Source organism: Squalius cephalus (genome assembly GCF_949319135.1).
Source record: "Squalius cephalus genome assembly, chromosome: 1".
Taxonomy (NCBI): domain Eukaryota; kingdom Metazoa; phylum Chordata; class Actinopteri; order Cypriniformes; family Leuciscidae; genus Squalius; species Squalius cephalus.
Window position 1 is genome coordinate 36,751,835 of NC_137122.1, and position 13,789 is coordinate 36,765,623.

General features: G+C 34.9%; 2 protein-coding genes across 2 annotated transcripts; both read right to left on the reverse strand.

Annotated features, from left to right (window-relative positions):
* Positions 1 to 1,097: 1,097 nt before the first annotated feature.
* dusp3b (dual specificity phosphatase 3b) lies at positions 1,098 to 4,150 on the reverse strand. Its single transcript, XM_079888040.1, has 4 exons — positions 3,753 to 4,150; positions 3,217 to 3,440; positions 1,621 to 1,860; positions 1,098 to 1,265 (listed from the first exon to the last, which is right to left on the reverse strand). Exons 1-3 carry the CDS (start codon positions 3,872 to 3,874, stop codon positions 1,655 to 1,657), a joined length of 552 nt encoding a protein of 183 aa, XP_079744166.1. The 5' UTR covers positions 3,875 to 4,150; the 3' UTR covers positions 1,098 to 1,265; positions 1,621 to 1,654.
* Positions 4,151 to 4,757: 607 nt separating this feature from the next.
* On the reverse strand, positions 4,758 to 13,022 carry dlx4a (distal-less homeobox 4a). The gene is made up of 3 exons (XM_079863846.1): positions 12,507 to 13,022; positions 11,314 to 11,507; positions 4,758 to 5,079 (listed from the first exon to the last, which is right to left on the reverse strand). Exons 1-3 carry the CDS (start codon positions 12,808 to 12,810, stop codon positions 4,825 to 4,827), a joined length of 753 nt encoding a protein of 250 aa, XP_079719972.1. The 5' UTR covers positions 12,811 to 13,022; the 3' UTR covers positions 4,758 to 4,824.
* Positions 13,023 to 13,789: the final 767 nt, after the last annotated feature.

Here is a 13,789-nt window from a genome sequence, read left to right on the forward strand (position 1 = left end):
GCTATGACTCCTTTAATAGGTCTTAAAAAGGGTCTTTCAACAGCCCTCTGGAAGATTCACTCGAACTATTAAATCCCTTGTCTTCTGCATGTCCACAGTGCAATGTAGCAAGTCTTTTTTGAGTTCTGTGTTAAGACCTGCCATTCCATTAAAAAAACCACCCTGTCCATCTTCTGACGAGGAATTAAAAAAATATAAATAAAGAGAGAAAACACTTATTCTTTACTCAGAATACTTGCTGTATTTTATGCTGAGTGGACATTTGCAGGCTGTTTATGGAAGTATGAACTGTGAATTTTCAGTGAGTGGATTGTTATGAACAAATCTAAAGTTCATTTTAGACACTGTGCTTTTTTTGTAGATGCTTTTTGATCTGAACTGTACTGTGGTTCTGTAAGTGCTCAGTGTGGACGGCCATTGTGCATCCCGTGTGTTTGATTTGACACACTTCATTAGTATATACGCCAGCTGTCTCCCATATCAAGATTCTCTTGTAGTGACTCGATAAAGAACAATGACTTCTGTTATTTCAAACCTTCATACCTCACATGCAAACGATACAGGAGGGTGAGTTCAGCGTAGAATCATTGTCACATTTGTTTCAAAATTAAACACAGTAATTCTCACTCCTCCAGTATCTTAGCCAACACACAAGCTGCCATGATGTGATCAGGCTGGAGTGAATGTTAATGTTAGTTTTAAAAAGATTTTTATCCAGCTATTAAAGGACACATCTGCAGCAAATCTGAAAATGTTTTTTTTTTTTTTTTTAAACTTAACCCCCATCACCAGTACCTCACTCAAACTACAATATTCAACAGTGTCTAATATACAAAACAAGGACCTCACTTACTGTAAGAAACCATCCTCATCCTCACCACAGGCCTTTGTTTCAGTGAAACAGGCCATTTTTTATGTTCAATCAGTGATGTGTACATTATGTGCATTGTTGTATTTTAACAATGCTTTTATCTGCATTCTCTCTACCATATATAATGACAATATATATAATGCTGCATTCTCTCTACCATATATAATGCTCAATATGACAATGACAATGATGCTTGCACACATTTGTCTTTTTCTTGCTTGTGGAGCATAATTGATGTGCTTTACACTAGCCATGCTAATCCAGGAAGTTGTTGAGATGCCCTCCTCTCTATGAGTCAGTGGCGCACCATCTAGTCCAGAGAGCAGAATTGCTGTTAAATCATCCTTTGTAGCATTGTAGATTCTCCTTCTATGAAACTGTGTCACATACCAACCTGCAATGGATGTTAAGAGACTGGAAAGTTCTATTTGCAGCTATACAATCACAATATATTAAAATGTACAACAATCAGATGAAAGCAGAAAATGTGGGAGGGGTTTCAGTGTAACTCAGGTATGTGTGCTACTTTTCACTTTAAAAATGTTTAATAAATGATTGTTGTCTGTTGTGAAGACCTCTTGTGTTTGATTATGTAGTTATTTGGAAGAAAACTGTAATTATTATCATGGGCTACTTAAAGTAGGCTATATTTCTGCCTAAACTCCTCTGAATAACAGTGCCACTAGAGGGCAGGAGACACTTCAGAAATGCAGAAAACAATCATTCCAAATGGCAAACTAAATGCTTACCAGAATTGAACACAGATAAAAACACAGATTTATTTTAATGCCCAGGTCTTCCTTCGCTTTCCAGACAATCGTTAAGCTGGCAGAGCTGGCGCAGGAATCCATCATTGGGTCCGATCTCCCGTTTCTCTCTTACCGTGGCCACAGCCGCTCGAACACCCATCCTGTGCTGCAGCATCAGGTGTGCGATGACTAGTGCAGCCGAACGACTGTAGCCTTTCTGACAGTGTACGTAAACCTTACCTACAGAAGAAATTAGAGTCTGTGACTGGTTTAATTTCGTATGAATATTGATTTATAAGGCTATCGAATATTAATGTGAAGGAAAAGGTAAGATTTCTAAAAGGGCTTACGAAAAAATAGGCCTAGGCTACTAATCAGATCGAAGTTGCCAAAACGTAAAATAGCTGATACTTTGATGGGGAAATTATTTTGAATGAAAACATAACCATTTTAAACGCAGGCAGCTCGCAAGACAAATCTTCAGAATACAGGTCCTCGAATTAGACTGAGCATCACTTCAAGAATCACTTCAAAAACACTGGGACTTTTCACTGTTTGTATCACTCCGCTTGTCCGCGCGTTTCTGAAGGCTACATTACCAGTAGGTGGCGACATTTGACTGTTTTTATAAGCGAGTGGCATTTATTGAATAATTCAAAAGACTCGTTCAAAAACACTGCTTCTTTTGGGGAGTAAAAACCTCTACTCTGTGTGGCTCGAAAATGTGCAGCGATTATGCTTTGGCTTACTCTGGAACTTTCACTGGTGGACAGAAATTGACAGAACTTTCTCTGAAATGCAAGTAGCTCAATATTAACTTATTGTTCATTGAACTGTTGAAAAGCAATGTTTTTGCTCACAATCATGCTCATGTTCTTGATAACAGCACTCTTGCTAGCATGATATTGATTAACTATTGTTATTGTTAGCTTATATTAGGCTATATTGTTCAATGAAAATGAAAATTTTGTCATCATTTAATCACCCTCAAGTTGTTCCAAACCTGTATGAACACAAAAGAAGATATTTTAAAGAATGTCGGAAACCAAACAGTTATGTCAAACGTTGTGCTGTTCCTGGCTGTGTGTAGCACCTACAGCTCTGAAGATCCTTCTGGATCCCAGTGTTAAGGGGATAGTTTGTCCAAAAATGGACACAATTGACTTCCATAATAGGCCTATTTTTTCCTCCATCCTATGGAAGGCAATGGGGTCCATCAACTGTGTCCATATTATTCAGAATATCTTCTTTTGTGTTCAGCAGAAGAAAGAAATTCACACAGGTTTGGAACAACATGAGGGTGAGTAAATGAGGACATAATTTTCATTTTTGGGTGAAAAAAAAAAAAACCTGTCCCTTTAAGGTTGATGTTGATAAAGCACAAATTAGCAGTGAGAGCAGGGAGCAAGCAAGCAGTTTATTATTAGTGGGTCACTGAAACATGAAGACTTAGGACATTAACAGATAATGCACTATTAATAGGATCTATGCAGCTTTAAAGTACCACATGCAAAAACGAAAGCCATTAAATGAGGGATGAGAAAAAAAGATACACATTTAAAAGTAGCTACTTGTTGTTACTATGACCCCTCCCACCTTTCATTGCCAGAGCTTTTTCAATGAAATTAGAAGCCTCTTCAAAATATACACTGAGGTCAAAATGGTCTGTGTCAAAGGCTGGTATCCCATGATAGATGATCCCTGTGTCTGCGTAGAACTCTGCATCCGTGTTCACATGCATGTCCGATTGGCCTTCTGCAGCATTGAGGATGTGTGTCACTCCCAGCTGATGCAAATGTCTTACATTTGTGGCTACAGACCTGTTGAGATACAAGTGTAATATAACAGCCACCTCCGTTCAACTGATCTCTTTCAGTCTCTCAGTGAGTGTGTGAGAGTGCAAGCATAAGAGGGTGCCCTACACACATGGAAAATAGGCCATGTTTATTTAAAGTCTTGCCTGTGTGAATTTGCAACATGATACATGATCATGTTTTTAATATTAGCTTATCAGATAGGAAAGGCTAAACATACAGTTTAACTGCAAAATGTAAATGTTTGTTGAACAATGTTTCTGTATGGTAAGAAAATAATCCACCCACTACATATCTGTAGGCTATGTGAGGACTTACTCATTTCCTAGGAGTATCCCGGGGTAGACTTCATTAAAATGATTGGAGGGCATACAGAAGTCTCCATTTTCATCTGTCAACAGATCATTGAGCTGTTGAACAGACACTTCGTAGTCTGTCATGTTTAGCCGAAAATAATTTGCCTTTCAAGTAGAAAATGTTGTTGCTTAGGCCTCAATGCTGAAGTGATTTTCTGTAATCCAGTTCCATCTTCATTGTGCCATCTTCTAATCTAGAGTAATAATGGTCTAATGTGTTCAATACAGAGGTCAGTATTCCAGCTCAACATAATACTAAAGCTTTTCGCATGAATCTGTGTTTGTTAGGCCTAGAGAGAGTTAGCTTCCGTCAAACACCCAAAGCTATCATGGTGTGTTTTCAAACCACTAGGTGGCATCAGACAGTCTTCTGTCTTGAACAGAGAATATAAACTATATGATTACATTTTATTGGATTTTTGAGATGAAGTCCATTTGTCATGTGGCATGACATGCCGTACTCCATCTAATTGTTTTAAGCCTAATTTTGTTCAATATTTTATAGTTATGCTTGCAACTTTATTATCTTTTTAAATATTTTGTATTTTTATATTGCACTCATTTGTCACACTGTAGGGGGACAAAAAGCTTCTCATAAACATATTTTCCTAAAATTAAATCTGTGTATATTTCATTAGTGTTAGTGAAAGGGTCAAGACTTGTCATTTCAAGACTGCTGTTTTAACAAAGGGAAAATAATATGCAATGAATGACTCTGAGGTTGCAAGCTTTGAAATATAGGATAGACATTCAAGGCAGTCAGACAATGGCATTTTATTCAAATTTACAAGAGTTTACAAAATCCAAGTTTAGGTTAGGCTGTCTATTCAGTCTTTAGAAAAATCCACCACAAAAACCTGTAAGCAAAAAAAAAGGGGTCAGCAATGTAAATCTTCATGATGAAAAAAACACTGGGGAGGACGTTTGGCTGTAAGTAAACAGTGCTAAAGAGTGTTGTCGTGATCTGAAACTGAGTGAACTGGTAGAATCAGTAGAGGGGATCTGGATGCTCTGTAGACTGTCCTAAACCCCCATCACATCATCTGAGTTCTGGCCATTGGGTCTTGATGATGACCAGGGTACCAGTGTCCAAAAGAGTTCATATATCCTCCAGAGTGGATGGGGGCACCTTTGGTTGACATGGAAACATCCCACAAGGGCGGCATTCCTGGTGAACACGGCGGTCCGGAGGCAGAAGCCGCTTGAAGGTGTTCTCCTTCCGGTCCGCTTGAGCCATGTTTCATTATCTTTTTGAACTTGGAACGCTTGTTCTGGAACCATATCTTTACCTGCAACATTTTGCATTTGGATTAGAATGTGTACTTTCATCTGTTTAAATGCATAGTTTAAACCTCATTTTTATTATTCATAACACATAGGTCGAGCAGGATTGGAAGGAATTATCCAAATAAACGTAGAACAATAAGCACTTTTCGGGGAGGATATGCGTACGGTGACGTTTCAGATATTATGGGATTGTATAGTTCATAACAGTTTATTTTTTTAACCGTGACTTCTGAGAACTTTTTTCACTGTTAATTGTGACCCTGGATCACAAAACCAGTCTTATGTCGCACGGGTATATTTGTGGCAATAGCCAACCAAACATTTTTATGGGTCAAAATTATCGATTTTTCTTTTATGCCAAAAATCATAAGGATATTAAGTAAAGATCATGTTCCATGAAGATATTTTGTAAATTTCCCACCTCAAATATATAAAAAATGTATTTTTGTGAGTGAATGCTGCACGATCAAGAACATAAATGGACAACTTTAAGGGCGATTTTCTCATAATTTCGATTTTTCTGGACCCTCTGATTCCAGATGTTCAAATAGTTGTATCTAGGCCAAATATTGTCCTATCCTAACAAACCTTATACCAATGGAAAGATTATGTATTCAGGTTTCAGATGATGTATAAATCTCAATTAAAAAAAAAATTACCCATAAGACTGATTTTGTGGTCCAGGGTCACAATTATGAAGTATCTTATTTATAAAAGTAAAGTACTATGAAAGTTTCATTTTAAACCGCATTTTAGTGTAAAGGTACATCGTTAAATACAGATTTTCACAGTAAATTGTTGTAATTCATACGGTAAATTTGCTTTACAGTAAAATTACATGTTGTCCTGTTAAATGTAATTATTTTTTTAGTATTAGAGGTAAATTAACTTAAATTAACAGATTTTAATGGACCATTTTTATTTTTTATGTTTCAGTTAAAATGACTAAGATTTTGAGGTGTAGCCTACTATATGATTAACTTTTACAACATCAACCTCAGGGTAGCAGCGCTTACTTTTTTTTTTTTTACTGAGTTTACTGACACTGATTTCAGAATTGCTTTCAGAAAAGCTTTGATTCAGCATGAGATTTTGTAGTACAACAGGGCTTCTGCCAACACCAGCACGCCTTCAGCTTGCTGCAAGTGAGAGGGGAAAAAAAGCTCTTTGGATGCAGTAAAACTCCAAACATATTTGTGATCAGTCCAACAGTTTACCCAGAACTCTCCAGCACAAACTTGTGCATGCCTTTTCAAGAATATATGATAAAAACAAGTCTTGATATTATACTCAGGGTTTTTACTTTCTTAATTATATAACCATAATGTGGAAAATTCATGCTAATTTACAATGGATTTTAACAGTGACACCCACAGAGCTTTAAAACCTTCTATAATGAGACATAATTAAAGTGATGTTTTCCAAGAGACTTTTAAGATGGATTAAACTCCAATTACCCTTTTAACAGTTTTCTCATGCACACTGACACCCAAAATAATTATTTTAATTTAGACTTTTATGTGATGTTCCTCTTACCGCATTTTGAACACCTCTATCATGTGGTGATGCCTTTATTTTTTATCACTAAAATCATATCTGCATGTATTATTATTATCATCAGAAAATAAATGAAATGAGCCGCCTGGACTAAAAGGCAGGAACAAGTGCCAGCGGCAGCATTCAACACTCTTAAACTGCAGCGATGACAGAGTCTATTGCTAATAAAAAGTCTGGCACTGCAAACTGCCACACACCTCCACATAAGCACACATCTTCAAGTTTTGATATGCGGGTCTGTTCTGCTGAACAGATAATCATCTGTAAATGTCTAGGAAAAAGCGATAACACTAATCAATGAAATATGTGATTCATTTACAAACCGAAACAAAAGAATTGTATTGGAGGATAAATATATGCTTAACACAAAATAATTTGATTTTTAATTAATAATGCTCATATAAGTTTAAGATATAGTTCACTTCAGTGTGTCAGAATTTATTATATTATTATGAGGGATAAAGGGCATACCGTGGTTATGAACTGAGAATAATCGCTGAGAAATAGTTTATGGCTGTTATGATGTTAATACAGAGTAAAATGAATAAATAAAATTCAATCTAAAAAAAAAAAAGAGCTATTACACTAAAAAAGTTGCTGCTTTAAAATTTTAGTACAATCAACTTGGCTGTTTAAGTCATTTCAACTTAAATGACATTAAACTGACTTTAAAAAAAATGGTTGAATCTTTTCAAAAACTTATTTTGATGAGCTAAAGCAATGTAAAAACATATGTTGTCATAACTCACAATATATTAAGGGAAGATCAATGCATTTAAGCAGCACAAATGATTAAGGTAATTTGAGAACATATCTCTTCATGAAATCAGAGAGTTAGCTTTATGCACCTGCCTGAATTACAAAATACAAAGCATTTAGTGACTTCAAATGTATGCTCCTGGTTATCTTCAAGATTAGGTTGTGATTGTAATGAATCAATAGTGTGTTCAAATTATTCGGGCAGAAAAGCTGATCATTTAATTGGAAATGTTTACCATTTCAGAGCATAAATGCTTCATTTTTAAATTTGTTTTCTGAAACAACATGAACAATCCCACCACAGTTCCTCACATCTCAAATCATGTATTGTGTTTAATAGCATTATGGTGGAAGCGTCATTTTAAGCAGTTTAACAAAATAAAAGCTTGATTGTAAAAACTATTCACCTTTATTTAATCTCAAGCCTGTTTTCACCTCCACTTTTTTAATATCCATGCTAACCAAGTAGATTTTAATTTGATAAATATTTATTTGAAACAAAATTGTTTCTAGTGAGGAAAATGATGATAAAAATGTATCAATTATTTTCAGAGCATAAATATTGTAACAGTTTTTGCTTCACTTTCACTCTTTGTTTACATGATCTTATTAGAAGTGTTTTACAGCATTTCCAAACCCAGACTTTCAATCTATATTCAATTTTATATATTACAAACTATATTCAATTCTTCATAAAACTTGAAAAGTAGCTAAATAACTAGGATCATGATTTTTTAAAAAAAAGCTTTTAAGACTGTTTTAATAGGACATTTATATAACAAAAAGAGAGAAAAAAAGCTGACATTTGGTTTTTAAGAGGTGACTTGTATTTTTAATACAAATCATATAAAATGTGCTTTGTATATTGTTAGTTAGGCATTGTTTCAAAGTTGGCTTCATGTGTGGGTGGATGGTTTTTAATTTTTCAAAGCTTTCATTACAGTTAGTTAACTGAATAGGGTGAAGTCAGGTGAACTGGTCCATTGAGTAAAATGGGTCGCATAAGGTTGGAATAGAGTGGGGTGGAACATGCATTAAATGCTTGATTTGTGAAAACTTTTTTTGATTTGCTAAATAACATTTTTGTCAATTATGTCGCTGCCCATTTGACCTTAATCGCTGGAGATGTTTTGATGGTTCCCTTCAACAAATCAGTTTTCACACAGGTTGACACAATAAAAATTATGATTGAGTTTTAATATATTTAAGTAAGTTCGGTTGCATGGACAATACTTGTAACCAGGCACTGAAAGTTATTAAATGCTGCTAAATATAATACAATAAATAATCACAACTTTAGTAAGACAGGATTTCAGAGATATTGATGCTCAAAGAGAAGAGCATACATAGAAATATATATATATATATATATATATATATATATATATATATATATATATATATATATATATATATATATATATATATATATATATATATATATATATAATATATGAAGCTACTGTCAAAAATATAATAATGATAATTTAGACTCAATGTGTGTGCCAAACCCCAGGTAGTTGGTAGGGAACTGTAAGTATAGGCCTACTATTAATCAAATAAATGACAGCTGGATATTTAATTATACTTAATGTAAATCTGGACAAATAATTTAAACTTGAAGACATATTCATGCAATCTCCCTGTTAATATAAAAAGGGTTGTGCTCCTTTGGTTAGAAAAAGAACAGAGCTACACAGAACAGGATTACAACAGCCATGCTCATTTCCACACTGCAGTGAACTACTATCCCATATATCTGCACTGTGCATTCATAGATTATCATAGACATATGCAATAACATAGGCATGCTTTTGACTATTGGAGCAGATTAGAACCTGTCATTGAAGGAGGAAGGGACTCGTTTTCACTTTTTTTTTTTTGTTCGATTGTGAAATTAAGAGTGAAAATTTGAAGGTTCATATAGGCCAATTACTTACACAAGATATATTATTAAGAATAGCCTATCCCTTACGAAAAATATGTTTATTCAAGTGTGCTATACTTCTTTTAAAATTAGAAAGTAGGCTACTTTCCGTCTACTTCTTATGTACTTCTCAGAAATAAAAGTATACTTGACTTATACTAACAGAAAGGTCTAAGTATTTGGACTATGCATATACTCAATCTTTTGATCAAGATATACTTAAAAGTATAATTCAGTATTTTAAGAGGCCTATTCTTGGCTTGTAGTTAAGTTTTCTCTTTTGATTGAGTAGCCTATTTAATTATTTTTTCCACAAAGTTTTTCATACTGTCTTATAAACTTTCATTGTTTGAAAATATTAATTTATGAAGAAAACAGATTTGTTCCTAATAGTGTAGTGTAAATAGGAATTTACTTCAAATCTACTTTACCCTTTCCCGCCATGTTTTCACTGTTATACGGTCGGCGGCGCTATTACGCATCTTCCAGTACAGAATCTCCTCATCAAACACACAGGTGAAGAAGAAGAAGAAGCACAAACAAGTGATAGAAGATTGCTTACGCAAATAAATAAAAAAAAAACAGCGCGATCATCAAACATTTAACTGCATATAAAGTTATGAAATGTCGACCGAGGAATGGTTAACAACTGTGAAGCTTTGTGGGTGTTGATGGACTCAATCTATTCCATCTGTGTTTTGATCATCGTTCTGAAACCCATCTGGACATAGTGTTTGACACACACACACACACACACACACACACACACACACACACACACACACACACACACACACACACACACACACAAATAATAATAATAATAATAATAAAATAAGAAATAAATCGATTTCTCAGCTTTTTGTTAAAAATATTGCCTCTTCTTCTTTCTTTTTTTTTCTTTTTCTTTTTTTACCCACACTCAATTGTTGATAAATGAATGCAAAAAGCTATAATAAATGTTTTTTTAAATGGAAAGAGTTAAAGTTTCTACAGTTTTCAAGTAGGCCTAAAAAAATTAATAGGCTACCTAAATATAGGAACATATAGCCTACTTAAAATGCAAAAATAATATATAAATAGTAAGCTAAACTAAGTGTTATATTCACTTAAAGAAAACTAGGCTACTTGCAGTATAAAACTAGTTTACTGAGAGTGTACTTCAAGGTGTAGCCTACTTTTGTAGAATACTACAAGTATTAAAATAGTGAACTACAAGTAGGCTATACAGTAGAGATGCAGTTTACAAGTTAAGCTACACTTAAACATACTTTTTTATATACTAAAAGTTGGGCCAATTTAGTCCCAAGCAGTAGGCCTATTGAAATAGTACACTAACAAGTTTATTTCTAGTAGCCTACATTGATATTAGTAGGCTACTTACTACATAATACTTAAAAATACTTAAACATTAAGTATAGCCTACTTCATAAAATGAACTTGAAATTAATTTATTGAGGCCTAATTCTTTTTTGCAAGGCAAATCATAGCCTACCTCGAAGTTGTTTATGATAATTACGTTGCATGCATAGCTCGCAGATTATCGTTTTAATGCTATTTTTTACCAACACTTACAGATTAAATTAGCATTTCAATAACAGTGGATGAGAGGCCTTCAATTACTGTCGTTTTTTCCGATTTATTATTTCGTTCCTTTGTCTCTGATAAGTGATTCGATGCTTTCGATAATTTACCAACACTCATAACGATGTAGGCTATAGCCTAGTGGAAACGTGGCGCAAAGATGAAATACACTTTACGCTCCAACGTTCTGCTTTCTGGTTTACATAAGCTATTGGAGACTTCACATTGCTTGTATTGTTCTTATAGAGACTATTTCAACCTGGTATTTAGAAAAAATAAAAAATAATAAAGACCATTCATTTTTATTAGCCTATAAAGCAACTGTCTTTTGAGAAGCATGCAGACACACACGACGTAAAGATAGAGCTATTTTCCTTCTTTAACTCAGTGTTGTCATAGTAGGCCTTACCTGTGTTTGTGTCAGACCCAGTTTGGCCGCCAGATCAGCGCGTTCAGGCAGCGCGAGGTACTGGGTCTGTTGGAAGCGCTGGTTGAGCGCCTGCAGCTGTAAGCTCGAGTAGATCGTGCGCGGTTTGCGAATCTTTTTCCCCTTTCCGTTCAGCCGTATTTCTCCACTTTCAATGGAACTTTGCTTCTCGGAATCTTGATTGAGAAAATGAAATATGACATTATATAGCCTAATAATAGGCTAATAATAATATTTAGGCTAATGATAATAATAATAATAATAATAATAATATCAGAAGTAGAAATAACTGTTAAAAATGAGAACAAAATTGTTAAATAATTTCTCAAAAGTGTAGGCTATTCTGTCAGAAGAAAACCGCAATACAAGACAATTTTGTCAACCGACAATTTCGTTAGCGTTTAATTGTCATTTTCTCTTGCTGGAATCTAGTTCTGAAATGTCAGTGAAAATTCGTGCGTATTTTGAATAATTTGAAACTTTATAGTCAAATGTCACGTTATTGAAAAAGCATTTTTTCAATCATTTTTATCTTAGGCTATTTCTATTTTTATTTTGCAATCCGTTTTGACTGTGTGTGTGTGTGTGTGTGTGTGTGTGTGTGTGTGCGTGAGTGGGCTCCGACATTTGATTTGTTAACTGAGGTCATTACAATATTTTAATCCATATTGCGTAGCCTACAGCAGCCATAAAGTAGCCTAATAGCATAATACAATAATGTAGCCTATAATTTAGAGTTGGGAAAAACAAAAGCAAATATGCTCACTTTTAAATCCGTTAAAATGTAGCCTAACAAACAAAGTAGCCTATATGATTCAACTATTTATCGTGTAGCCTATTTTCTCTCTTGTGTCTACACTGAGCTTTAATAAGCACTTCTATTTCTCCAGGACTGTTTAATCCTATGGATTGTTGCAAATTGAAAAATTGTTTTATAACGTTTTAAAACGTTATTGATTAGCCTAGTATTGCGTTATGGGTTAGGTAATTAAATTAGGCTAAACACAAATTTAAATGAGCAATATCAAGCCTAAATCGTGCGTTTCTATCTTCAGAAATCAGGATTATTATAATTATTCAGTTAATTAGGAATAACAAATTTTCTCAAAGCGTAGAACGGAATCTAGCAATACGTTTTTAATCGAATTTTGTGGGTGAAGGAAAGCACACTTTACCTGCATCCTCCACTCTTGAATGAGCGACTGCGCTGTTGTGTTGATAGGGTAGGTAAGCTCCGGGGTGGTGATGGGCGCTGGGATAGTGGTAAGTGAGCGGACGGCCGTACGAAACAGCGCCAGAAGAGAAGGCCGCATCGTACTGCGAATGTGCGCTCTGATGCAAACCGTGCACCGGATAGTGCGCGTGAGACACACCGGGTGAATGCTGCTGGTGAGACTGGTAACCGTGACTGAACTCCAGAAATGCCGATTTTGAAGGGTCTGAAGCTACCAAACTTTCAGACAGTGAAGTCATAGTCATTTTTTAGAGTTATGTCCATTAGACCGGTGCATCATAAAAGTAACATCTATTTAGAAGAGTCATGTGATTTCCATCCCTTAAAGAAGTCCATTAGAGAGATCCATGTCCGTGAAATCGCGAGGCGCATGAGTTTGCTTTCGTTTTGGCAGTGTATGAAGTCTGTGAAGTTCATCTCAACAGTCCCATCACATACTGAAGTTAATTCCAGCAGTGAGAGCGCGCTCTCTTATTGGCTGCATGCGCCGCCCGCGTCATTTCTTAGAGGCGGTGACGTCAGTAGTGTAACATGTATACGGAGCATCGCAATTCCCACGTTTAAAAAGTTCCCAAGATTTAAAAATCAAACGTTTGCTTCGTTGGACTAATAGGCTTCCATTCTGTTTAGTGTGAAAGAAATAAAAACAAAATAGGCAATTTGGAAACTATTCTCAAAAATATAAACTCTGAACTCAGACCATGTCGGTAACGATTCATAAAGGTTGACAAATAAAAATTAACAGGTCCGTTTGTTGTGTAGGCTATAGCCTATACGGTCAAAAATGTCAACTTAAATGTAAGCCTGTGGTAGGCTAATACCTGACAACTGCGGTTTCCATAAATATCGTTGTTAAAGAAAGAGAAAGAAGTAGGTTATCATTTGGGGACTGTAGGCTACAGTCACAGGGCTATCTCATTTAATATAATCTTAATATAGCTAATAACCCATCTGAAATAAAGTCTTCATATGCAAAGCCGCCAAGAAGATTAAATCAAAAGCCTATATAAAAAATATGTGATCATTAGCCTATAACAAAGACAAAACACCATCAGGGTAACAGCTAAAATAATGCAATATTCATAAACTTAATAACATAATTTACAAAAATAAACATTATTTTGTACATAAGTAGCCTAACAGAATAAAAATAAAAATGCGATTTTACTTAGCCTATAAAAACGTATCTGACAAGGCCTACTATTTTTTTTAACTTGAACATAA